The following is a 27,158-nucleotide window of genomic DNA, read 5'->3' on the forward strand; positions in this document are numbered from 1 at the left end:
CCGCGAGGCCAGAATCTTCCCGCTTTCGGTTTCTGACCACAGCTTCCTCGCTCTTTGCCTCCACTGGGCGGCGAGAGGAGACGGCCAACGCAAGTGGTACTTCTCGGCCTCTCTTGTCCGATACGAGTCCTCCTGTAAGGAGCTGCGCAAGGCCATTCGTGAATTCTTTGTTCTCAACCCAGTGCACGATACATCGGTATTTAACACGTGGGACGCCTTTAAGGCATCCCTGAGGGGCACCTGCCTGGCCCTCAATGCTAATCTTAATACCTTGCAGAGGAAGGAACGTGAGGAATTGGAAAGGGAGTTCTTCGCTCTTGAACAGGCACATAAACAAAATCCTACCAGAGTATCACTTCGCCCACTGACGGCGGTCAGGGGGAAACTGAGGGCTCACTATAATAACAGAGCGGAGTTTACCCTGCTGAAATTGCGTCACCTCTCCTATTCCCAGGGGAACAAAGTGGGGAAGCACTTAGCTCGACAACTCCGAGACAAACGAGTGAAGGAATACATAGGGGGTATCCGTGATTCGACGGGGACTGTACAACACCATGACAAGGTCAAGGCTGACCTTTTCGGTAATTTCTATGCCTCGCTCTACGCGGGAGAGGCTCTTGACCCCGAGAAACAACAAGAATTTTTGAGCGCCCTCCCACTCCCCCAGGTCTCCGCAGACTGGAATGAGCTACTTGCGGCCCCTTTCACAAGAGAAGATGTCTTGGGAGCCATTAAGGCTTTGAAACCTCATAAGGCACCTGGAGCGGATGGCTATACGGCTCTTTTCTATCAGACCTTTGCCGCCGAGCTGGGCGACTTTCTAGTGCTCCTTTTTAATGGCATGGCCGAATCCGGGGGAACGTCGGGATCCATGGCGGAGGCAGTAATTTCGGTTATTCCCAAACCAGGGAAGGATCCATCTAAATACTCCTCATATAGACCCATAGCCCTTCTCAATCTTGACGCCAAGTTGTATTCCTCCATCATTGCGAACATGCTCCAAGACCTGATGCCGGCGCTTATCCACCCGGACCAGTCTGGATTCATTAAGGGACGCCAGACTCACGACAATACCAGAAGGGTGATTCACCTCATAGAGAAGGTTAATAGATTCCGGATTCCGGCGGTCCTGGTGGGCCTGGATGCAGAAAAAGCTTTCGACAGGGTGGATTGGGGCTTCCTGTTCCGCACCCTGTCGGCCTTTGGCTTCTCGACTAAGCTCCTGTCGATGGTCAGGGCAAACTATAGCAGCCCCCGCTCTAGAGTAGCGGTTAATGGCCACCTGTCGGCATTTTTTTCGCATACACGTGGCACTAGGCAGGGCTGTCCCCTCTCCCCCCTGCTCTTCGCCCTGAGCATAGAGCCGTTAGCACTAGCCATACGGGAGCATCAGGAGATTCACGGCATCCCCTTCACGGGGGAGCAGCACAAAATTACCTTGTTTGCGGATGACGTTCTCCTATCCCTTGCAGACCCTGCGCAGTCCCTTCCGCACGTCCAGGACGCTTTGACTCGATACGAGGAGGTGGCAGGCTTTAGGATTAACTATGATAAGTCCTATGTTCTTAACCTCACGCTTCCCTCGGCAGAGGTGGACGGACTGCGGCCGCTCACGCCGCTATCGTGGGCCACCAACTCTATCCTGTACCTGGGGATCCAATTGACTCCCACGATAGGGAAATTGTACTCTGCGAACTTCCCCACGCTGCTGGCGAAGGTACAGGGCGACCTCGGCCGCTGGAAACCGATGTTCATATCATGGTTGGGGAGAATCCATGCACTTAAGATGACCCTCCTCCCCAAGTTCTTATACTTTTTCCAGGCACTTCCTATCCCACTTCTTCCGTCGTCTCAAGACGCAAATGCTTTGTTTCGTTTGGCAGGGGGGGCGGGCGCGTTTTTCTTTTACTACTCTCCGTTGGCCACGGAAGGAGGGGGGAGTGGGCCTCCCCGATATGCACTTATACTACAAGGCAGCGCAGCTGCGTGTTTTAGTAGAGTGGGCCCAACAAGCCTCGGAGAAGCATTGGCTGCATATGGACAGGAGTGTGGCGGGGAGAAACGATATGGGACCTAGTGTGGAAACCCAAGGGGGATAGACCCAGGAATGCGTACATTAGTACTCCCACCAGCACTACCTTGAAAGTGTGGGATACGGTCTCTAGTGACGAACGTTGGACGTCATTTCCGTCCCCCTTCACACCTATACACTTCAACCCCGCTTTTCCACCAGCCTTGCGGGAAGGCCCCTTCGATGCGTGGAGGGAGGGGGGCTGCCATGCGCTCACGCATTTGTTTCATGGCCACACCCCACTCACCTTTGAAAACTGCATGAGAGATTACAGAGTCCCGATTACTGAACGGTTTCACTACATCCAGTTGCTCCATTGGGCTACGTCTCCCGCGGTCGGGGAGGCGGCCACAAGACAGCCCACCCCCTTCAAGGCCTTCCTCTCCCGGACGTCCGCTATGAAGGGTGTCATCTCCTTCATTTATAACCTTCTTCTTTCCTCCGCCGTGGCGCCCAGGACACGCTATATGGGACTCTGGGAGGAACTCCTCGGGCGCGATATTTCAGATGTGGAATGGTCGCACCTATGGAGCGACATCACTGCACACAATCACTCGGTGGAACTTCGAGAAGCACATCTTAAGACCCTCATGGACTGGTACTTATACCCCGCCAAGTTACATTGGATCTTCCCGAACTCTTCGGATAGATGCTGGAGGGGCTGCGGCCTGTTGGGCGACTTCCGCCACATCTGGTGGGACTGCCCGATCATCCACCCATATTGGGAGGAGATCCTATCTCATATCAAGAAGCTTCTGGGGTACCCGATTGCGGACTCGATGGCTCATATTCTGCTGGGCCTTAGGGACCCGGATCTCGAACACCAGACTAGGGCAGACAAAAAGATACCCTGGCTGTGTCTTGGAGCTGCCAAGCTCACTCTAGCCGCGGCTTGGAAGAAACCGGAGGCCCCGGCGACTTCCCAGTGGCATGCGAGATTGTGGAAGCTGTTGAGCATGGAGCACATGGCGGATATCTTCCTGGGTAACTTCAAGAACTTCACGTTCCGCTGGGGCCCTTTGGTCCGCTTTCTTTCCAAGGGATTATCATCAGCAGTATGCCCACCCACGATACGGGCTCTCCATTTGTTTCAGGTCTGAGTGTGCTATCTGGATGAATGAATACATGCGAATGTTGCTGCCACCACCACTGGGGGGGGGGGGAGGGAGGGGGAGGGGGGTGGGGTGTTCCTGTTTTGGGTTTTTGTGACACCCTGCTCATAGCTGAGGCAACGAGAGACCTGATGCAATATAGATGCTCACCTTTCACGGACTTCTACATTCGCAAAGACACGTACTTAGTCTCGGCCCCTGACTCCTTGGGGACTCTATATCTTTGCCTGGGGGTGTCTCATGCGCCTTCTATGGTTTGAGCCTTATGGACTAAATGTAAATGTCTTTCCATGCTATTTGCTTCTTTGTTATTTGGTCTATGACTGCCCCCCTGCGTGGGAAGTTGTGCGGGATTGTCGCATGTTCTCTTTCCTTTTCTGTCTTTCTTTAAAACCTCAATAAAAACACCTTTGACAAAAAAGATGTAAAAGGAGGCTTGGTACTAAGAGCTTGCAACTCGTTCACCCTCCTAGCAGATGTGATGGCCATTAAAAATATATTTTTAAAAACTAGAAACCTTATGGGACAACAATGCAGAGGTTCAAAGGGTGAACCCATCAAAAATATGAGAACCGAATTCAAATCCCACTGAGGCATAATAAAAGGAGTGAGAGGAAACCGATTGGTGAGACACTTAATGAATCTCATAACTATGGGAGATTTAAACAACGAGGGTTGATTTGGTAAACAGAGAAAAGCCGACAGGGTAGATTAGTAGCCCTTAACAGTTGCTACTGCACAACCCTGTTGCGCCAAGGCGAGAGAAAAACTCAGATCATCAGATAAATTGGCTTTCAGGTGATCACTTGACCTCTCTCCATACCATTTCACAAATCTAGCCCACCTAGCAGAATAGACAGATTTGGTCGGGTGTCTTCTGGCTGATAAAATAACATTCATCACATCAGGTGGAATAGAGAAATAACTCAGGCTGCCCCATTCAATATCCAGGCATGAAGGTGCAGGCTCTGGAGGTGTAGAACCTGCCCTGTGATTGCGAGAGGAGGGAGATGGAGCGGTGGGAGATGGAGATCGAGAAGGAGCGGAGGGAGCAATGAGAAGTAAAGGAGGTCTATGTACCACCCCCTTTGCAGCCAATCTGGGGTGATCAATATGACTTGGGCCCGGTCTAGGGGAATCTTCCTCAGAACTCGAGGAATCAAGGGTATGGGGAAAACGTGCAAAGAAGCTGTGAGACCCAATCTAACTGAAACGTGTCCCCAGCGCTCCCTGCGTCGGATATGGGAGACTGCACAATGACGGGCAGTGCGTGTTCTCGTGAGTACAAACCAGTCCAACCGAGGAAACACTCACATCCTAAAAATGTGACGAACCACCTACGGATGGAGATGTCACTCGTGATCAGCCGAATATTGCAGACTGAGACTGTCCGCACGCACATTCAGCTCTCCGGACCAGAGACAAAGAGCCTCTTTGCCGAGAAGATAGGACCCTACTCCTCCCTATTTGTTGATGTACCACATCGCAGTAGTGTTGTAAATGTAAATGTATTGCGACTTATATAGCGCACGTATCACCCGAAGGCATCAAGGCGCTTGCTTAGGGAACCCGTCCTGGTATTCCCCTGTGAGATACCCCGGCAGGGTATCCACAAGGTGAAAGCCAGGCATCCCGCCGCGAGGGGCCGTAGTGGAGATTAAGCAAGCTATTGCCCAGAGTCGCAGAGTGTGACCCCGTGAGTCGAGTAGGCACCGGAGCGAGAATTGTCGAGTCCGTGGAATTTTTTTTGAGCCCGAGACCCGCCGAGGCGGGGAATCGAACCCTGGTCCACGGCCGATCTCAGCTTCCGGGTCTGCCGCCTCTAACCACTGAGCCACGCTTCTCCACATTGTCTGTTAAGACCTGAATCAACTGACAGCAAAGGGAAGGAAGGAAGGCCTTGAGAGCCAAACTAATTGCCCACAGTTCCAAAAGACTGATGTGAAACAATCTTTCTTCTGGAGACCAAAGGCACTTAACCTCCAAATCCCCCGATGAGCTCCCCACCCAAGGGTGGAAGCATCCATTATCCCTGTGGCCACTGGCAAAGGAGGGTGAAACAACTTTCCTTGAGACAGGTTGCTTGGAATACCCCACCATTGCAAATCCGTTGCTGTGTCCCTGGAGATTTTGACCAATTCCTCGAGATCTCCGTTGTGTAGAAATGACTGCCTGTGGAGGCATCACAGGAGGGACCTCATATGCCAGCATGCATGGTTGTCCAACAAAATGCAGGAAGCAAACAGACCGAGCAGGAGCAAGACCTTCAGGACTGGAACAGCTGCTCCATTCTGAAAAAGTGGAAACATGGCCTGGATGTCTTGAATCGTCTGTGGAGGCGGGAAGGAATGACTCACAGTAGTGTCCAGTACAGCCCCTATGAACAGGTTGCGCTGAGAGGGCACCAGTTGAGATTTGGGTACATTTATCAAAAAAACGAACTGGAACAACAGCTGCAAATGATGCAGCACTATCTCTGGCGACTTTACTTTGAGCAGCCAGTCGTCCAGATAGGGAAACACAGGAACCCCGACTTTCTGAGATGTGCTGCCACCACCGCCATAACCTTTGTGAAGATCTGAGGCACGGATGTAAGACCGAATGGAAGGACCGCAAACTGATAATGTTGAGACCCCACCGTAAACCGGAGGTACTTCCGATGCGACTTCAGGGCGGGAATGAGAAAATAGGCATCCTGCAAATCGATCGACACCATCCAGTCTTCATTCTCCAGCTCAAGAAGAACCTGAGCCAGGGTCGACATTTTGAAATTCTCCTGTTTGTGGTAAAAATTCAAAATTCTGAGGTAGAGGATAGGCCGTTAATGACTGTCTTTTTTAGGGACCAGGAAGTACTGAGAGTAGCATCCATGACCTCTTTCCTGCTCTGGAACTATCTCGATTGCACAGTTTTGCAGCAATGACAGAACCTCCTGCTGGAGAAGCAGAAGATGTTCTGCTGAGCAAATGACCTGATTGGGAGGGAAAGGAAGGGGAAACTCCTGGAAGGGTAGAGCATACCAATTTTCTACAATGTTTAAAACCCAGAGTTCTGCAGTGACAGACCTCCAATGAGGTAGAAAATGGGCCACCCTTCCTCCAACGAGACAAGCATGCTCTAAGATGGCGGAGATAGAGCTGCTTCCCTACAACAACGGGTGGAGAGGCTGAGGAGGAGACCTATTGTCAGGTAGAACCCCGCAGACACCTCTGTCCTTTCCCCTGTAGGACCTGTACAAGGAATTTGCCTGCTGTTGCTGCTGTGGTTGCTATCTGCCACGAAAGGACAAGTTTTTTGCAAAGCCACGAAACCTGCGTAACTATCCAAAATTCCTGGGCTGTGTCCAAAGCCCTAAAGACCTTGCCGTAGCCTTGCTATCCTTAACCTGCTGCAGCGCAGAATCAGGGTTATCCCCAAACAAACGGAACCCATCAAAAGGTAAGTCCAGTACCGTAGCTTGAACATCAGGCAAGAAGTCTGAAACTCGCAACCAGGCATGCCTTCTCGTCGCCGCAGATGATCCCATTGCTCTGGCTACAGAGTCCACTGTGTCCAGTCCAAATTGGATTACCTGGCGGCCAGCAGCCTGAGCATCCAACAACATTTCAGAAAACTTCCCCTGGACCTCCGTGGGCAACTTCGGTACAACATCCATGGCTCAATCCATGAGGGAATGGGTGTAACGACCCAAGAGACATGTGGCATTCGTGGATTTCAGGGTCACACTCCCCGATGAAAAAACTTTCTTGGCGACTGCTCCATATGTTTTGACTCCCTATCAGCAGGCGTAGATGGGAAAGACCCTCCTGACAGCTTAGAAGAGCATGAAGGCTGGACCACCAAGCTCTCCGGTGAAAGATGGGAGGACAGAAACACCGGATCCCCAGGATCCACCTTCTATCTTCTAGCCACTGTCCTGGAAACTGAAGGGCGGACATTGGTTTCTGCCAAACATCCAAAATGGGATCTGGTAACGTCTCACTGAAGGGCAGCAATGGTTCTGGCGCAGTAGTCAACAAATGAAGAACCTCTGTATGAATGTTGGATTTCATCTCTGCTGTGGGAAGAGGCAACTCCAAAAGGTACGCAGCCTTTTGAATGACAGCATGGTATGTGGTAACCACAGGAGGTGGCAGGCCCTTAGGTGATGTCCACTCCCACTCACTGGAGGTCTCCAGGCTACTAACCTCTTGCAAACCCTCAAAATCAGGGTCAGGCTCCACTATCTCTCCTTCTTCAGCCCTTCAATGCTCATCCTGATATTCCTCTTCCTCCAACAGCCTTTCAGCCTCTCCGAGATATCATCGGAATCCGCATCATAAGCACCAGAAGCAGCGCCGGTGACTTCGGAACTGGCGTCAAAGGGGGATCCAAAGGAAAAGGGGTCGAAGTCGGCCGAGGTCAAACCAGCGCTGGCTGGGAGCCAGATGGCGCCAGAGAAGAACCATCCAATGGAATTCAATCCTCTAGACACTGCAACAGTGTTGATTCCCTCAGCGTCAGAAGCAGCCAACTCCCTGGAGCCACAGTCATAAAGGGCATGAACGGGATGTGGGGAAAATGAGGGGGCAATCCTCCCACAGAATAAGTTAACTGACCCATAGGGTCAGCATTCGCACCAGTAGGATTTGCAGCCCTCAAAAAACATGCTGAACACAGCATTGAAAAAATGCAATAGATCCAATCCTGGAGTCGGGAATGAAGGTCATGCCGGATCCAGTATAACAGGCTCTGGAGCTATCCGTGGAGGCACCAAGTTTGCCTCTGGTTGCGGGGTTGGCGATCTCGGACCAGGAGTAGCCAACCTCGGCATTGTAGGAGGCGTAACATTCCTCAGAGCCGGAGGAGCCACAGCCTTCTGTACCAGAGACGGGACCGGAGTCACCCCTGGTGAAGGAGTCGGAGAGATCTCATTCCAGAAATAACGCCTAGGATTCTGAGACATCGACTTCAGAGTCGCATCCTTCAAAGAACGACGCCGAGAACCATGGCGCTGCTTCTTCTTGTGCTTCTTGGATGACCTCGACGTATGAGGCGTTGGCAATTTCGATCACGTCCGAAACCTCCTGCGACCCCTCTTCTGCTGTTTGGCTTTGGCCATGAACAATTTGGACTCCCTTTCCTTAAGAGCCTTTGGATTCATCCGCTTACACGAAGTGCATGTACTGACAGGCACCACAAACAGTCTTCATGAGGGTCAGTGATGGACATCTGGCCACACATTCTCTGCACGGCTTGAATCTCGACTTTTTTGGAGTAGTCATCTTCAACGGCTAGAAAGTCACAGCAAAAGTAACAAAGAAACTCCTGGAAATGGAAAAAAAACCATTAAGCATCAACAACGTGGAAAAAAAGGAACGGACGTCAGCACGCCAAAAAGGTCTTCTTATGGATCCAATGACGTCAAGTGGAGTCACGTGCGGAGCTGCTCCATTGTGATGTCATCATTGATGTGGGAAAGCCGAGGAGAAAAGTTTCAGTGGAATGCCACACATTGGGAATAATTCAAAAGGTGAGGAATCCATAGGCAGATGTACTCATCAGAAGTAAACATGTTTTCTTAGTTTTGATAAAGTGAATCTTTTTGAGTAGAGCCCGACTTTTTTTATTTGATTTAGCCAGGTAGTTTTACTCTAAAACTATTGGGGAAATGGACTACCCCTGATTGGGTTATTTAACTTTTCATTAGGGCAAGAGTAAGATAGTGTAAAAGTGTACCTGTGACGTAAATGTTGAATGCCACATGTAGACCACAGTATACATCTATATCAACCACCAGTGCCTGGAAAAATAATGAATCTATTTCCTTCATGGTGGCTTGATGGGGTGCGGCTTAAACCCCTGCAGTAACACAATAGAAGATAGTAGTCAGACACACTATGAATACCCATTTGTATACATTAGGTACATCACCTATGAGTTTGCCTTGAGTCCACATGGCTGAGTGCCTAATATCTAATAGTGAGAGATGCTATATTTTAAGTAATGTATGTCCCTACAATGAATACCTTTCAAAGACGCCTGGGAATAATGGATTTGTTAAAAAGGTTGGATGACTACATAGCCTAAAGGTTAACTGGGATAATCTTGCTTGTTCCCTTACATCACTTTGCACTGCTTAGACTGTTTTCATTTTGGAAAATGGTATAACCTACAATACAAGTTTCTTTCTTGGAAACCTTTTTTCCCCAGTAGCACAATCAGGGTTTTCTAGATACATGAAGGATGGGAAGGGTAAATTGGTAATGACCAGATGGTCAGACGGACAAAGGTCCTGACTTAGGCTTTTTTAAACATTTATGTCAAGAAGGGGCTTAGTTTGGAAGAGGCTTTTGAACCTGGTATTCCTGGCAGACATAGGTATCAGCTCCCAGACGTTCCAGCACAGAAGGGGTGGACCATACATTTCCAAAGGGCAGGACCTAGCAAGAGACCTAAATCTATGCCTTTCCAAAAAGGTAATCTTTGCACAGTTTCTTTCATGAACTTCCTATTGCAAGATGGTGCCAATCTTTTTTGCTGCTATGTTTGTCCTGCATGGCCAATCTATAAAGATGTTCCTGGGCCTGATATAAGGGTGCTGATATCCGTCCGCCAAAATATAAATCTCATTATATCCTATTAAATCAGGCCCTCTGTCTTGAGATGGGATCCTCCCAATGCATTTGTTCCTTTATTTTTCATTGCATTCATCATCCACTTCCTAAGCCTTTTGTCCCGCTATTGGTCCAATTTTTCTGCATCTGAATTCAAAATTGGATTCTCTTGTTCTGAAGATCACATGGCTGGTTCTTCCTCCACCTTGGTTCAGTGTATTGCCTTGCCTTTCAATCCTAGTATATTCAATTGTCTTCAATTGAGAACACCAAGATTGCCAAGGAGGTTTTATGTCTTTGTGGTTTTTGTCTCCTCAGTGGGACTCTCTTAACCCCTTTTCTGCGGGGCTAATTCCCCTGCGGCGCAGGGGAGCGCGCGCAGCGCCACGGTGCTTGTGACGAGCTCGGATCGTCACGCTGCACGGTGGCGCTGTGCTCATGACGAGCTGAGCTCCTCAGGGCCACGCCCGATTTCGGGGAACGTTCAGCACAGCGGGGGAATTATCCCCGCGTGTGAGCGCCACGTGGGTAATGACGAGCTCAGCTCGTCATGAGCACAGCGCCACCGTGCCTCATAACGAGCTGAGCTCGTCATGAGCACGGAAGGTGTTAAGAAGAAACTTGACAACTTTCTGAATAAAGGGTAGCACCATAGCTACTAGGAGAACTCACCCTTTACGTGGGCAATCAATAAGGAAACTTGAGAGGCCATTATAGTGTCCAGACCTTGACAATATAGTGCAGAGTAAACATGCATTTGGCATAAATGTTTTCCTAAAGGGTAGGAATACGCGACAATTTTGGGAAACAACTGTTACACCACATGCGTTACAACGCATGCTTTTACCCCGCATGCCATTACACTGAAAATGGCTTGCTGTAGGGGGATTAAGGTGTTGGATTTAACTCCAACACCTTCCCTACTGTTGCACAGACTGGAGTTGGAATAGTAAGTACTAGTCCAACATCCAGTGCGACCACAAAAGCAAGTCGGGGTAAAGAATTGCACTGCAACGGCACACGGGGTAAAAGCATGCATTTTAACATCACACAATCGACAATTTGTGGCGATGGAGGTAAGGAAGGTGTGTGGGTGTTTTCTCTCTCAATAGGAACATGCAACAATTGTTGGCGATGGAGGGAAGGAAGGGGTGTGTGTTTTCTCTTTCAATAGGTAGTTATGCACAGATATGTTTATAAATTAATATCAGGGTCCAATCCACATGCACCGATAACAGGTCCAGCAAATGGATTTGACAAGTTCTCACTGACTGCAAAGTCTAATTGAACCTTCAACCCCCACAATCCTCTATAAAGTCCCACCTACGCCCTTTGTCACCAAAACAGGTTGGCAGCCTCACAGCTGTGACCTGCCATGCACTGCATCCAGTACTTTGTCAGCAACTTGTCTTCATCTCTTTCCTAAATTTCTGCTACCAAGACAGCTTTGGGATGTAAAGGTCTCCAGGGAGCTTGTGCCTCATATAAGCCAAGCACTGTCTCAACAATTCTTTGAGTCTCCAAGCGCACAATCCCTACGTCTTACGGGTTCCCCTAGTCCGTGAGGGAGGCCTATAGGCCTGGAGTCCTGCACCATAGGTCTGACTACCTTCTTCATGTTCCAAACAAGATACCACTGAAACATTCAAACATTCTCACTCCAAACATAGACGCACATCCTGCCGATGTACCCCCAATGAGCACTATTATGCAATGCCACTTTCAGACATTCTTTTCCATTCCCAGTAGACAGCAATGTAACCTTTGAAGGCTAGCATGAACACTAAACTTGCACAACAACATAGTAAATTGGTTGCCTAACATATCTTGTGAGTAAAAGATCACTCCAAATAATAACGACAAACAGAAACCAAATTGGTGGGCTGGAAATTTACAGGATTTCACAATTACAGAGAAGAAAATAGTTTCCTTAATAATGAGTAACAATTCTTCTCAGATTTAGTAATGTTCAAAAGGTCAAAATAATATTTAAGTTGTTATACGTATGTGCAATCCTAGCCAAAAGGCAGCAGAGTGCTGTGCAGGTTAAAAAATAACAACACAGTCAAAATGTGAAAGAAGGGTTAGCTTGCTTGTGGAACGTTACTGCATCATGGTGTAGTTTCATTTATAGAGGTCAGTGTTCAGCTCTTCATAAATTGGACTAGGGTTGGGACATTCTGCTCCACACACTAGGTGCAGAGATATTGACGGCCTGTTGCATTGTGGTTTTTTTTTAATTTGCAATTCTTCATCTTCTGCTGATGGTGTTCTGGCTGCCAATTTTGCAGTCAGGTACACAGGGGGATGTTTGTGATGGCTTTGGAGATGATGCAGCTGGTTTTAAAGATGGTGTGTGTTAACAGGTAAGACAGTCATGCTCCATCATGATACAGATGATGTGGTCATACTTCTTCAGGAACTTAATGAGGGATGCTACAGTGAACATGGTAGATGTCTGGGAAGTAATGAAGCAGGGAATTTCCACCACCCAAATGCGAGAGTAGGAGGGCTAGATTATCACTTCTGAAGTCGCTTTCTGGGGGCAATGGTTTTAACTTTCTTAAGCTGAGAGATTTGGTACTAGGCTATATTCGTTTTGTTGGTAATGTGTTTCTTGATGGTAAGATCAGTGTCCATAGTGATTCAAAGTGACTTGGTATTGTATGAAAGTTGGGTTTGCACCTCTCCAAGTTCATGTCGTTGTCCGAGGTTAGGTCTTGCTGCTTGTTGTTCTTGGAGAATGGCAGGCATTCTGTTTTGGTCAGGTAAGCTTCGGGCAGGGGCTACCCAACTCGTCTGGATAAGGTGAAGGAAGTGACTGAGGTGTTAGGCATCTGGAGCAGAAGAGGCTTTCAAAGACAATTGTGTCATTGGGGCTCCATGAAGAGATTGAAGAGGATGAGAGACTAGATGGAACCCTGGGGAACTTCACAGGTGATCAGGATCTTCTTGGAACTGGAGGAGCCTACATGAATAAACTAATGAAAGTACAATAGGTAGAAAGAGAACCAGTGAAGGATGCTTATAGTGAATCCCATCTGAGATTTGAGGGTGGAGTAGCCAGTGGTGTCAAGGGCAGATGAGAAGACCAGAAAAGCAGGGTTAATTTTTAATTGCTGGCCATGTGGGAGACAACTATGATTTGAAAGGTAGCATTCTTCATGCTGCAACGTGATCAGAAGCCTCACTGATAGTTGATCAAGAGATGATTAGCTTTGATGTGATCCTGGTGTTGTTTCGATGAGTTTGCTGAAGAAAAGCAGATTAGTGATAGGTTGGTAGTTGGCAAGGTCGCCAGTATCTAGTGTGAGTTTTGTCAAAGGTGGAAGGATCTGGCCTGTCTTAAGAGCATCAGGGAAGATGGCTAGAAAGAGGTGCGGTTGACAAAAGTGAGCGGTGGTGAGAGAGCTTCTCTAGAGATGGCTTTGATGAGGAATAAGGTAAGACATCACGAAAGGTTGTGACTATGAGGCAGATAAGGATGTCAGTGAGGCCTTCGAGAGACTGGAGTTAAAGAATGATTTGTGGGTTGCAGCATGGAGTGGGTGTCAGAGAGAAGCAGGTTTGGTGTTGTTGATGTTCTGTAGTATCTTATGTAATTTTTCATTGTAGAAGTAGTCAATGGCACTATACTAGTCTAGTGAGCATGGGATAGAACGGTCAGGCAGGGGTTCAAGCAGTGTTTTGCTGTTATGAAGATTGCTCTGTTTGCACTGGCACCTTCATTGATGGTGTTGTTCTAGTACTAGGCCTTAGCTGATGTGGTGAGTTTTCTGCTTGTTGCACAGGAGCACTTCAGTGGGGTTAGATCATCAAGGGTTCTTCCATTTTCTTTACTGTCTGCAGATAGAAGATTTGTAGTCAGCGAGGGGTTTGGAGTACCAGGGTACTAAAACACCCTGGTACTTTTTTACCCGTTTTTAATCATACCAGCTAGAGGTCTGAATAAATAGGTTAAACCTACGAGGACTCACTCTAACACACAAACCAACCCTCCAACTCCTATTTTTTACAAATGTCCTTTATCATTGTATAGTCTTGAAAGAGCTCCCACCTATTCCGTAGGTCGCAGCATGCTAGCTCTGTATCAGAATGGGATGGACCCAATGATGAAGCATGCCACCAAGGGGTAACCCTGGTGAGTGAAGGTTTTACAAGAAAAGATCAGGGTTACTTTCCTCTGTACTGCTGGGTTTCTCTTATGGTATTTTGATTCTGTCTTGGAGGATGAACCCAGTATATCCTCTCTATCCTATTTTGATATACAAATGTTTCAAAATAAAGCACAAATAACAGCCTAATAAGAAAAACCTAAATATATGTGCAGATTGAAAAGCAATAAAGGTTTGTTAATAGAACTCTCAACGCTCTTCATAAAACCGTTAAACACAGAGAAGTACTAGGACTACTTCCAAAAATTATTTTTCATATATATAAATTGCTGACAAACTCGCCTTAATATTTTTAAGTCTAAGGTCATGCCAGACCAGGTGTAGTAAGCTACACTGAACCCCACACCTATCCGACAAGCTAAAGGGATGAGGGATGTTACCCAATGGCGAAGAATTCTGTAAAATGAAGATGAGGGGTTTCTGACCATTGGTTGGGTTTTTAAACCTATTGATAACAAAGTATCTCAGAATGTTGAAATCAAGTCCCACATTTATCAAATGCTCTGCAGGAGATTAGAGGCACATCAAGAAGAGACAATTTGACAAGTAAATCATTCTTTGTTGACTATGCATTTAAAGAGGACTATCCCAGTCACGTTTTAATTTCCACACTCCAATGAAATATAGCAAGCAGCAAACTGCACAACCATAGAATATTTGATTATCAATGAAGGGATCAAGACGAGCATCAAGAGTTAAAGCTTACCTGTACAGCGCATCATCTATTTCCATGGTATCTGTTGCCATGATGACAGAACAAAAAGATTACCTAACAAGGAAAAGAGGAAGCATTAGCAAAGGCCAAATAATTACAAAACTAATGTGTTGTATTCATAATACAGATGGAGTCACTGATTGTCTTTCTCGTTCTCTTTATTTGAACATACTGGTAACTTAACCACCAATGAGTGTTTTCTCCATTAGTACATTGCCCTCAAGTAACCTTGTCTGGAACCCTTGGTGAGAATGAAAAAAAAGCAGTACAATGTAAGCACATACCAGGACTGCTAACACAGTTTAAGGTTGTTAAACAAACAAGCATTGGAAATGCAATAGGTCTCACATTAGAAAAGTTGGAGTTATTGGTCTTGTAAATGACATATTTTATTTATTTGTTGGTTTTTAAAATTGCTAAATTGATGGCTTTGTCATTTACAATGCCAATAGTTATAACTTTCGCGAATGTGACACCTATAGCATTTGGAATGCAACATGTTTTGTATTTACGTGACTTAGATGGCAGCTCTGGTCGTTAGGCCACATCTCTGGAGAGCAGGAGAGTGCAGCAGGGGAGAGAAGCACAGCAATGCAATAGGTCTCGCATTAGGAAAGTTTGAGCTATTGGTATTGTAAAGGACACATTTTTTATTTATGTGCTTGTTTTGAAAATAGCGAAATTAATAGCTTTGTTATTTACAATGCCAATAGTTTTATCTTTCGCAAATGTGACACCTATTGTAACACAATATGTGTTGTGAGGGTGGGTGAGGGTGAGGGGTTGAGGGTGAGGGGTTGAGGGTGAGTGAGGGTGAGGGGTTGAGGGTGAGTGAGGGTGAGGGGTTGAGGGTGAGTGAGGGTGAGGGGTTGAGGGTGAGTGAGGGTGAGGGGTTGAGGGGTTGAGGGTGAGGGGTTGAGGGTGAGTGAGGGTGAGGGTGAGTGAGGGTGAGGGTGAGTGAGGGTGAGGGTGAGTGAGGGTGAGGGTGAGTGAGGGTGAGGGGTTGAGGGAGGGTGAGGGTGAGGGTGAGTGAGGGTGAGTGAGGGTGAGGGTGAGGGGTTGAGGGTGAGTGAGGGTGAGTGAGAGTGAGTGAGAGTGAGGGTGAGAGAGTGAGGGGTTGAGGGTGAGGGGTTGAGGGTGAGTGAGGGTGAGGGTGAGGGGTTGAGGGTGAGTGAGGGTGAGGGGTTGAGGGTGAGTGAGGGTGAGGGGTTGAGGGTGAGTGAGGGTGAGGGTGAGTGAGGGTGAGGGTGAGTGAGGGTGAGGGGTTGAGGGTGAGTGAGGGTGAGGGTGAGTGAGGGTGAGGGTGGGTGAGGGTGAGTGAGGGTGAGGGTGAGTGAGGGTGAGGGTGAGGGTGAGTGAGGGTGAGGGGTTGAGGGTGAGTGAGGGTGAGGGTGAGAGAGAGTGAGGGTGAGTGAGGGTGAGGGTGAGTGAGGGTGAGGGTGAGTGAGGGTGAGGGGTTGAGGGTGAGTGAGGGTGAGGGGTTGAGGGTGAGGGTGGGTGAGGGGTTGAGGGTGAGGGGTTGAGGGTGAGTGAGGGTGAGTGAGGGTGAGGGTGAGGGGTTGAGGGTGAGTGAGGGTGAGGGGTTGAGGGTGAGTGAGGGTGAGGGGTTGAGGGTGAGTGAGGGTGAGGGTGAGTGAGGGTGAGTGAGGGTGAGGGGTTGAGGGTGAGTGAGGGTGAGTGAGGGTGAGGGTGAGGGTGAGGGTGGGTGAGAGTGAGGGTGAGGGTGAGTGAGGGTGAGGGTGAGTGAGGGTGAGTGAGGGTGAGGGGTTGAGGGTGAGTGAGGGTGAGGGTGAGAGAGAGTGAGGGTGAGAGAGAGTGAGGGTGGGTGAGGGTGAGAGGGTGAGGGTGAGGGTGAGGGGTTGAGGGTGAGTGAGGGTGAGGGGTTGAGGGTGAGGGTGGGTGAGGGGTTGAGGGTGAGGGTGGGTGAGGGGTTGAGGGTGAGGGGTTGAGGGTGAGTGAGGGTGAGTGAGGGTGAGTGAGGGTGAGGGTGAGGGGTTGAGGGTGAGTGAGGGTGAGTGAGGGTGAGGGTGAGGGGTTGAGGGTGAGTGAGGGTGAGGGGTTGAGGGTGGGTGAGGGTGGGTGAGAGGGTGAGTGAGGGTGAGTGAGGGTGAGGGGTTGAGGGTGAGTGAGGGTGAGGGTGGGGGGTTGAGGGTGAGTGAGGGTGAGTGAGAGTGAGGGTGAGTGAGGGGTTGAGGGTGAGTGAGGGTGAGGGGTTGAGGGTGAGTGAGCGTGAGGGGTTGAGGGTGAGTGAGGGTGAGGGTGAGTGAGGGTGAGTGAGGGTGAGTGAGGGTGAGTGAGGGTGAGTGAGGGTGAGTGAGGGGGAGTGAGGGTGAGTGAGGGTGAGGGTGAGTGAGAGTGAGTGAGGTGAGTGAGGGTGGGTGAGTGAGGTTGAGGGTGAGTGAGGGGTTGAGGGTGAGTGAGGGGTTGAGGGTGAGTGAGGGTGAGTGAGGGTGAGTGAGGGTGAGGGGTTGAGGGTGAGTGAGGGTGAGGGTGAGTGAGGGTGAGGGGTTGAGGGTGAGTGAGGGTGAGGGTGAGGGTGAGTGAGGGTGAGGGTGGGTGAGGGTGAGGGGTTGAGGGTGAGTGAGGGTGAGTGAGGGTGAGTGAGAGTGAGTGAGTGTGAGGGTGAGTGAGGGGTTGAGGGTGAGGGGTTGAGGGTGAGTGAGGGTGAGGGTGAGGGGTTGAGGGTGAGTGAGGGTGAGGGGATGAGGGTGAGTGAGGGTGAGGGTAAGTGAGGGTGAGTGAGGGTGAGGGGTTGAGGGTGAGTGAGGGTGAGGGGTTGAAGGTGAGTGAGGGTGAGGGTGAGTGAGGGTGAGGGTGAGCGAGGGTGAGGGGTTGAGGGTGAGTGGGGTTGAGGGTGAGTGGGGTTGAGGGTGAGTGAGGGTGAGGGTGAGTGAGGGTGAGGGGTTGAGGGTGAGGGGTGAGGGTGAGTGAGGGTGAGGGAGGGTGAGGGGTTGAGGGTGAGTGAGGGTGAGGGGTTGAGGGTGAGTGAGGGTGAGGGTGAGGTGGGTGAGGGGTTGAGGGTGAGTGAGGGTGAGGGGTTGAGGGTGAGTGAGGGTGAGGGGTTGAGGGTGAGTGAGGGTGAGTGAGGGTGAGGGTGAGTGAGGGTGAGGGTGAGTGAGGGTGAGTGAGGGTGAGGGTGAGTGAGGGTGAGGGTTGAGGGTGAGTGAGGGTGAGTGAGAGTGAGGGTGAGTGAGGGGTTGAGGGTGAGGGGTTGAGGGTGAGTGAGGGTGGGTGAGTGAGGGTGAGTGAGGGTGAGGGGGTTGAGGGTGAGTGAGGGTGAGGGTGAGTGAGGGTGAGGGTGAGTGAGGGTGAGTGAGGGTGAGTGAGGGTGAGTGAGGGTGAGTGAGGGTGAGTGAGGGTGAGTGAGGGTGAGTGAGGGTGAGTGAGGGTGAGTGAGGGTGAGTGAGGGTGAGTGAGGTGAGGGTGAGGGTGAGTGAGGGTGAGGGTGAGTGAGGGTGAGGGTGAGTGAGGGTGAGGGTGAGTGAGGGTGAGGGTGAGTGAGGGTGAGGGTGAGTGAGGGTGAGGGTGAGTGAGGGTGGGTGAGGGTGAGTGTGAGTGAGGGTGAGTGAGGGTGAGGGGTTGAGGGTGAGTGAGGGTGAGGGGTTGAGGGTGAGTGAGGGTGAGGGGTTGAGGGTGAGTGAGGGTGAGGGGTTGGATGGTGGAGGGGTGAGGGGTTGAGGGTGGTGAGGGTGAGGGTGAGTGAGGGTGAGGGGTTGAGGGTGAGTGAGCGTGAGGGTGAGTGAGGGTGAGGGTGAGTGAGGGTGAGGGTGAGTGAGAGTGAGGGTGAGTGAGGGGTTGAGGGTGAGTGAGGGGTTGAGGGTGAGTGAGGGTGAGGGGTTGAGGGTGAGTGAGGGTGAGGGGTTGAGGGTGAGTGAGGGTGAGGGTGAGTGAGGGTGAGTGAGGGTGAGGGGTTGAGGGTGGGTGAGGGTGAGGGTGAGTGAGGGTGAGGGTGAGTGAATGAGTGAGGGTGAGGGTGAGTGAGGGTGAGGGTGAGTGAGGGTGAGTGAGGGTGAGTGAGGGTGAGGGTGAGTGAGGGTGAGGGTGAGTCAGGGTGAGGGTGAGTGAGGGTGAGGGTGAGTGAGGGTGAGCGTGAGTGAGGGTGAGTGAGGGTGAGGGTGAGTGAGGGTGAGGGTGGGTGAGGGTGAGTGAGGGTGAGGGGTTGAGGGTGAGTGAGGGTGAGTGAGAGTGAGTGAGGGGTTGAGGGTGAGGGGTTGAGGGTGGGTGAGGGTGAGGGGTTGAGGGTGAGTGAGGGTGAGGGTGAGTGAGGGTGAGGGTGAGTGAGGGTGAGGGGTTGAGGGTGAGTGAGGGTGAGGGGTTGAGGGTGAGTGAGGGTGAGGTGAGGGTGAGGGGTTGAGGGTGAGGGGTTGAGGGTGAGTGAGGGTGAGGGTGAGTGAGGGTGAGGGTGAGGGGTTGAGGGTGAGTGAGGGTGAGGGGTTGAGGGTGAGTGAGGGTGAGGGTGAGGGTGAGGGTACATGCTTTTCACTTTCTTCAAAGGTTGTCCGTGCATCAAGGGTAGTTGACTGAACTTTAAGTATAATAATTGTACGTACTCTTCAGGTGGCATTGAGCTCACACCCTCGAATGGTCTTCGGTAGTATTGTTTCCTGTAGAATTCTATTTCCTGCTTATAAAGCGCATGTCTCGGTCAGTATCAGCAAAGTGGTATGTGCATGTGAAAGTCGGAGAGTTGGAGGCGGTTAAGGAAATGCAGAACATTCTGCAAAAGTAATGGGAAACCATTTTTATCTTGAAATTGTTTTTAACCGACAGTCTTTTATTCCTAATCATAGATGAGTGGGAGTAATACAGGGACTGGAGCAGCAGCGCCTCAGTTTGGATTGGTGTGGCAGGCAGGAGAAAGTCAGGAGAGGGAGGAGAGGGAGGAGGGGGAACTGCTTGCGAAATGAAATTAAAAGCGGCCGGCCGGGAAATGCTCTCGGTAGCATTCGTTTGAAGTGTGAAGCAGGGGGCGGGAGCAGCCTTTGATGTGCGGATAATTAGGGGAGGAGCAGCCAGGAGATCCAAGCTGGGGAACAGATGGCTGGCGATTTGATGCTGTGCACGCGCATTTTAGGTCAATGCGCTTGCGCATTGACCTAAAAGCGCACGGGCACAGCACCAAATCGCCACAGTTAGTTAAGCTTTGTTTAAAGCCCTATAGTCTCGCTTCTCTCAATGCGCATGCACATTGATAGGTCACGAGACCTAAAAACGATAACTTAATCAGAGACCAATGTCGGTGTGTGCCATGTTAATCAATATTGCTAGAAAAACGCTAGAGTTCCACATACCTATAATTGAATGCTAGGTACTGTCAAATCAAGAGAGAGAAGCTGAGGTACACATACCCAAAGTGTAAAAATGTTCTGAAAAACAATGTAACTAAATTGTCTTTTATCCTGGGAATGGACATCATTTTACATTTCTAGAAAATATTGAGAGTACCAACCATGACTTACCCCAAGCTGCGGCATGAAAACCACAAAACAGACAGTACTGTGGGCAGGGGCGCAACTAGGTCTTCATTTCGGGGGGGGCTAACATGGCAAAAGAAGGGGCGTGGCTAATGTTAATCAATGGGGCGGAGCTAAAATGGCAGATAATCAGGATCGGTTAATGCCCCCTCACACCTTAAAACCCATACCCGCCCTGAACCCTAAAATTACCCCCGGCACCCCAAAACCCATACCCATCCTGATCCCTAAAATTATCCCCCCCTGGCACCCCAAAACCCATACTCACCCCACACCCTAAAATTACCCCCTGGCACCCCAAAACCCATTACCACCCTGAACCCTAAAATCAACCCCCTGGAGCCCCAAAGCCCATACCCGCCCTGAACCCTTAAATTACCCCTGGCACCCCAAAACCCATACCCACCCTGAACCCTAAAATGACCCCTGGCACCCCAAAACCCATACCCGCAGTGCTCCCTAAAATTACACCCTTGCCCCCCAAAACCCATACTCACCCTGAATCTTAAAATTACCCCTGACACACCAAAACACATACCCACGCTGAACCCTAACATTAACCCCCTCACACCCTAAAACCCATACCCGCCCTGAACCCTAAAATTACCCCTGGCACCCCAAAACCCATACCGATCCCTAAAATTATCCACCCGGCACCCCAAGACCCATACCCACCCCACACCCTAAAATTACCCCCTGGCACCCCAAAACCCATTACCACCCTGAACCCTAAAATCACCCCCCTGGCACCCCAAAACCCATACCCACCCTGAACCCTAAAATGACCCCTGGCACCCCAAAACCCATACCCGCAGTGATCCCTAAAATTACACCCTTGCCCCCCAAAACCCATACTCACCCTGAATCTTAAAATTACCCCTGACACACCAAAACACATACCCACTGTAGGAGAGTAGGGTCTGCAATCCTATGATCACCCAGATTTTTGCTTTTTGCTGCACTGGTTTACGACTTTCCCTGGCTGTGGGCCTGCTAATCAGACCCACAGCCTAGCTGTTCTCTCTATCCAAATTGTACCCAGGTACTGAATTGGCACTGGGCCCTCTCCAAGTCCCTGTACCCAGGGCTGAGGTGCACCCAGAAGTCTCCCAGGGGCTGAAGCATGTATTGTGCCACCCCTGGATTGACTAACTAAAACTGACACAACTGGCTGCACGACAGCTGGGGCAAGGTGGTGTACTCACCCTTTGCTTTAGATATAGTATACCTATATCTAACCCTAAAATGGACACACAGATCTCCTATCAGTCACTCCTATGGCAGGCCTTAACAATCCTGAAGGCAGAGTGCTTGGAATCGTGTGAGATGGTGCTCTGGCATGAGCTGAGCCTGTCTGCGGCTTTCGGGATCCATCCCTTAGCCGTTTCCATGATATCGCATACCATATACTCTTAAGTGCATTATAATCCTCGCGGTTATGTGCCAACTCTGGTATCGCTTTATCAAAACATGTCGAGTAAGGTGTCATACGAATTGGAATACTAACCCCTCGCCAATTCTGGCGACGGGGTTAGCATTCCACCCTTCTAGAGGGACACGACATGCCTGTAACCTATAACCCGGTTAAAAGTCAGACAGAGCCTTAGCATCCACAAAATGGATGCTGCCACCGAGACACAAGTCTGCCCTCCTGCTGCTGGGAGTCCTCCCAGAGCAGGAGATAAGGACAAAGGGTTTCCTGCCAGGGGCGGTGCCAGCACCGTCCCAGACAGGGTTTTGTGTATTGTAAGTAGGCAGGGCTTTAGAGGAAGGTGACTGCACGTGGCACCCCGGTGCTCACTGTGCATAGGCTGGCTGGAACCAGTTCCAGGGTCACTCTAGACCCTGTGCTGGGGAAAAGCCCGCCAAGGAAGTGGGTGTAACCACCCCCCTCCTAGTCCCACCCATAGGGCAGGACTTAGTCGCGTGCCAGCCCCTTTTTACAGGATAAAGGTAGAGACTGGCCCCCTTCCAAATCAGATCATCTTTGAATCCTGAAACTACTTTCTGCGAAAGGAACTCAAGACTTCTTCCTAAGATTTCTCCCTTGTGACTAAGGAGTAGTCACCCTGCATCCGCAGGCACCATCTAAGAACACTGCGGTCTGCTGCAAGTCCTTCCTCCGGAATCCGACTGCCCAGCTCGACGAGAACCGGCTTCCCTGGCACCTCTGACCTCTACCCACCTCTACAGCCCAGCTGAGAACCGTGGGTGTGACGAGACCTCGAGGGACCGGCCATCTTCAAGACTGCACGACTTCTTTCCAGCAAGCCCGCCGAGTGAATTCCTGGTGAGTGCTTTGGGGTCCGAGAAGCCCCGACTCTGAGCAGCTCCAGCTCCGAAGTGCAGCCCCCCAGCATCTCCACGATCTGCGTGGGGCCCTTCTGCTTTCCGCTGTTCACCGCGTTGTTTGGCTACTAGCCCGTTGGCTTGTGGCCTTCCTGACGACGCCCGACGACATTTCTGCTGCTGGTCTGGTTGCTCCAGACTGGCCCTTGCTCCCTTCCAGAAGAGGAGCACCCCGGACCCTCCTGGTCCACTCAAGACGCCATTTTGAGTCCACCGCGTGGGCTTGAATTAGCCAAGGCTTGTTGCCCACCCCTGGGTAACTTCGACGCCGACGACTTCATCCTTCGTGGGACAGCTCGCACCTCCATCCTGGTCGCCGACAACGCCTCCTGGTCCGAGAGACTGCAGAGCCCAGCAGCGCCCACTCACCTGACTGCGGTGACTTCGCCCGGTGCCATCCTGGTGCCCACTTAATCACTGGCTAGTGATTCAAGAACTTGGTCCCCTCTGCTTTCAGGTTTTCTTCTTCCTTGATCCAGGCTTGGATCCATCGAACTTTTCTTCACTGGTCGCCTGCCAGCAACTTCTTCCTTCCAGGCTCCTGGTCCGGCAACGAGATCCCCGACGTCTTTTCAGACCTATGCAGCTGCAGCCCCTGGGCTAGGTAACTTCGGCACTCCGGTGTCCCAGCATAGCCTCACTATCCAAGGGTCAGGATCCACTGTCGTTTTCTCCCTACCAGGTCGGGTTCGCCCGTGAACACTAACTTTGTGAATTCTAGCTTCCATAGACTTTGTCCCGCATCCCGCGTGAGAGTGCACACTCTGCACCCGAGTCCCCTAGGCCTCCTAGTAGTAATCTAACGATTCCCTAGTCCAGTCCTAGCGATTCCAAAGCCTATTAGAACTGTTACTTACCTGCTAGTAATTCGCATTCCACTTTTAGCGTATATGGTTTTTCGTGCCCCTCGGGCATTTGTGTAACGTGCTAACTTAAAAGTATTTTCGTAAGAGTTTTGTTGTGTGCTTAGCTCCCTGTCTCATAAAGAGCCAGGGTAGTCTTGTTATAAATAAATACACTGTTTATTTTCATAACAACTTGTGTGGTGTCCTTTCACTGGGTGTTCAAGGGGTAAGGTGATGGTAAAACAGCTGGCTTAACACGCCCTCTAGAGTCTTAGCCTTAGACTGCTCGTATCCATGCTACTAGGATAGCTGGTCTATAAGGTTGACTTACAACCAATCATCAATAAGGGTTGTTTGGACTGATATATAGTGATCACTAGAATAGTGAGCACTGCACATCAGGCCAACTTCTCACATTGGTGAGCAGCGGTGGGATTTGAGCTTGCTGTTGTTTTACCACACATGCCCTAAGAATATCTTGTGAAAGATCACATAAGTACTAAAGGTACATATAACTTAGCTTAGAATACTCTGAGTTCTACTGAACCAGCTGTTGTAGCTCCTAGGGCCTAGCACACCCTAAACTACAACTCTAGCAAGGGATCAGTAGGCAAACATATAGTGTAGGTAAGTGCACCACTTACACCTCACTAGAAAAGCATGTCGACTCAGGGGGACTCTACTGAGACTCCCCTGGTCAGTGTTGACCCTCCACAGGTCACTTCAAGATATGCAGCTCTCAGCTTTCAGGAGATGAGACAAATCTGTGTCTCCAGGAAACTGAAGCAGGGGTCTAACCCCACCATTCCCTTTCTGATAGGTCTCTTAGAGACATATGATGCCAGAAAGCTCTCTCAGTTACATGAGAGCATGCCAGCCTTAGAGGGAACCTCTGGGGATCCAGACCTCCCCAACACTGATTCAGCAGTTGAGGAGGAGGATCAGGAGGTACTCTCTGGGGATGAGGTAGACAAAGGTCTTGAGGTAGTCAGAAGGCTAACTAGGACCAACTTAGACTTACTTGGGCTAGGATCTGGGGGACCCCCAGTACTAACCCGAAGTGGGCCTAACCTTGGAGTTAGGAGAGATAGATCTCTTTCTAGGGACTCCAATAGATCTCTGCACTCTAATGCCTCTTCTCAGGGGAGAAGGAATCCTCCACAGAGGAGATTTACTTCCCCTCAGAGAAAGGAGCATGAGGCTAGGATGAGACAAGCTGAACTGAGGATTGAAAGGGAAGAAATTGCCCTGGCCAAAGAGAAGCTTGCCCTGGCAAGAGAGCAGCAGATGAGTGGGCTAGCTCCCACTGGTGGCAGCAATCTCCCAAGAGATAGAGAGAAGGGTTTAGATACTAAACACCTGACTAAAATAGTGCCCCCCTTTAAGCAAGGGGATGACATCCAGAAATGGATGGCTGCTCTGGAGAGGGCCTGCACTGTGCAGAACATTCCCCAGAGTCAGTGGGCAGCTATACTGTGGCTCTCCTTTGATGGTAAAGGTAGAGATAAGCTCCTCACTACCAGAGTGGAGGATGCTAACAATTACCAGGTCCTGAAGAATACACTGGTTGATGGGTTTGGTTTAACCACTGAGCAGTACAGGTTGCTGTTCAGAGACACCCAGAAAACTCAGTCTCAGGACTGGTCTGATTTTGTGGATTGTGCCACTAAGGCTTTGGAGGGCTGTTTGCTGGGTAGCAAGGTTACAGATTACACAGGATTGTATAATCTAATGATGAGAGAACAAATTTTGAACAATTGTCAGAACCAGTTGCTGCACCAGCACCTTGTTGATTCAGATCTGACCTCTCCCCAAGAATTGGGAAAGAAGGCAGACAAATGGGTCAGGACAAGGATCAAGCAGAACCAGAACCAGAACCAGGGTGGTCAGAAGAAAGCAGACCAGAAGGGTAATGTTAAGAATGAGCAAAATGACCAGAAGTCTTCACCAGGTCCCCAACAACCCAAAGAGGGTGGGGGTCAGGCTTCCCAGAAGAAGAAGACTCAAGAAGGCCAGTCGAAAAGGTGGTGCCAGTACTGCAAAAGTAAATCTCACTGGTTTAGTGAGTGCACCAAAAGAGGAGGAGGACAAACTCCTGCCACTACAGCTCCTAAAGCAACTGCGCCCCCTAGTACAGTCAGTAGTGGTAGTGTCACTCCCAAGGCATTAGTTGGGTTAACCTTGGGTACTGAGGGGTCTGACAACTTAGTTGGCACACTCACTCAGGCTGTCCTTGTCTGTACAGGGGATATGGATATGTCCCCTGAAATAAGTCCCAATACTTTGGGCAAATACAGGCAGACACCTTTGATTAATGGCAAGATGGCTCAGGCCTATAGGGACACTTGTGCCAGTGTCACCATGGTGACACCTAACTTTGTGGACCCTGGACAGATCATGCCAGGTACTGATTTCCTGGTGACCAATGCCAGCAATGTCACTACTAGCCATAGTGTGGCAATTGTAGCTTTCTCCTGGGGTGGAGTGAAGGGACAAAAGAAAGTTGTAGTCAGTTCAGACCTCCCAGTTGATTGTTTGTTGGGCAATGATTTGGAATCATCACAATGGTCAGAAGTGGAGCAGAGGACTCACATGGAGATGTTAGGCTTGCCAGCACATGTGCTTGCTGTGACTAGGTCACAGGCCAGAAGATGCCCCACTGAACAGGTGCTGGATCCTGAAATTATGGACCAGACACCTTCCAAGAAGAAGAGCAGTAAGGGTAAGGCTTTGCCTTCCCCCTTGCCCCAGGTTGAGGATCAAGTCTCTGAGGAGGCTGATCTAGAAGAGCTGAGGGAAACTGAGCCTAAAGAGCTTGAACTTGATCAAGTTGAGTTTCTGGGCTCAGGGGGACCCTCCAGAGCAGACCTGGGGAAGGAACAGTTGAGCTGCCCTTCCCTTGAACCCCTCAGACAGCAGGCTGCTGCTGAGGCTGCAGGGAATGCCACAGGTGCCCACAGGGTATACTGGGAAGATGGACTCCTGTACTCTGAGTCAAGAGACCCCAAGCCTGGTGCAACCAGGAGGCTGGTCATCCCCTTGTCTCTGAGAGGTTTCCTTCTCACCTTGGCCCATGAGATTCCCCTTGCAGGTCATTTAGGTCAGACAAAGACTTGGGACAGGCTTGTCTCACACTTTCACTGGCCCCATATGAATGAGAATACCAAGGAGTTTTGTCGCTCATGTGTCACTTGCCAAGCCAGTGGTAAGTCAGGTGGCACAACAAAGGCCCCCCTCATACCACTACCTGTGGTGGGGGTTCCCTTTGAAAGAGTGGGGATTGACATTGTTGGTCCAATGGAACCCCAGACAGCATCAGGACACAAGTTTATACTGGTGGTGGTGGACCATGCCACCAGGTATCCTGAGGCTATTCCCCTTAGGACCACTACAGCCCCTGTAGTGGCAAGAGCCCTAGTTGGAGTGTTCTCCAGAGTGGGTTTCCCTAAGGAGGTCGTTTCTGACAGAGGTACAAACTTCATGTCAGGATATCTGACTGCCATGTGGAAAGAGTGTGGTGTGAACTACAAGTTCACCACACCCTATCATCCACAATGCAATGGGCTTGTTGAGAGATTCAACAGGACCCTGAAAGGGATGATTCATGGACTACCTGAACCTCTTAGGAGAAGATGGGATGTCCTGATCCCCTGCCTCTTGTTTGCTTACAGAGAGGTCCCACAGAAGGGGGTTGGCTACAGCCCTTTTGAGCTTCTGTATGGGCATCCTGTAAGAGGACCCCTGTGTTTGGTGAAGGAAGGATGGGAGAGGCCTCTCAAAAAGCCTGCAACCAACATAGTGGACTATGTACTTGGTCTCCG

General features: G+C 50.2%; 1 protein-coding gene across 4 annotated transcripts in view; it reads right to left on the reverse strand.

The window, feature by feature from the left end:
• Positions 1 to 27,158, reverse strand: part of UBA6 (ubiquitin like modifier activating enzyme 6) — a 1,111,768-nt gene that overhangs the window by 958,009 nt on the left and 126,601 nt on the right. For all 4 annotated transcript variants that reach the window (XM_078676253.1, XM_078676254.1, XM_078676252.1 and 1 more), the window contains exon 2: positions 14,661 to 14,723. In XM_078676253.1, coding sequence (XP_078532379.1) covers positions 14,661 to 14,701 — 41 coding nt within the window. In that variant the 5' untranslated portion in view covers positions 14,702 to 14,723. The remainder of the gene's footprint in view (positions 1 to 14,660; positions 14,724 to 27,158) is intronic.

The sequence above is a fragment of the Lissotriton helveticus genome, chromosome 2_1 (genome assembly GCF_964261635.1).
Source record: "Lissotriton helveticus chromosome 2_1, aLisHel1.1, whole genome shotgun sequence".
Lineage (NCBI taxonomy): Eukaryota > Metazoa > Chordata > Amphibia > Caudata > Salamandridae > Lissotriton > Lissotriton helveticus.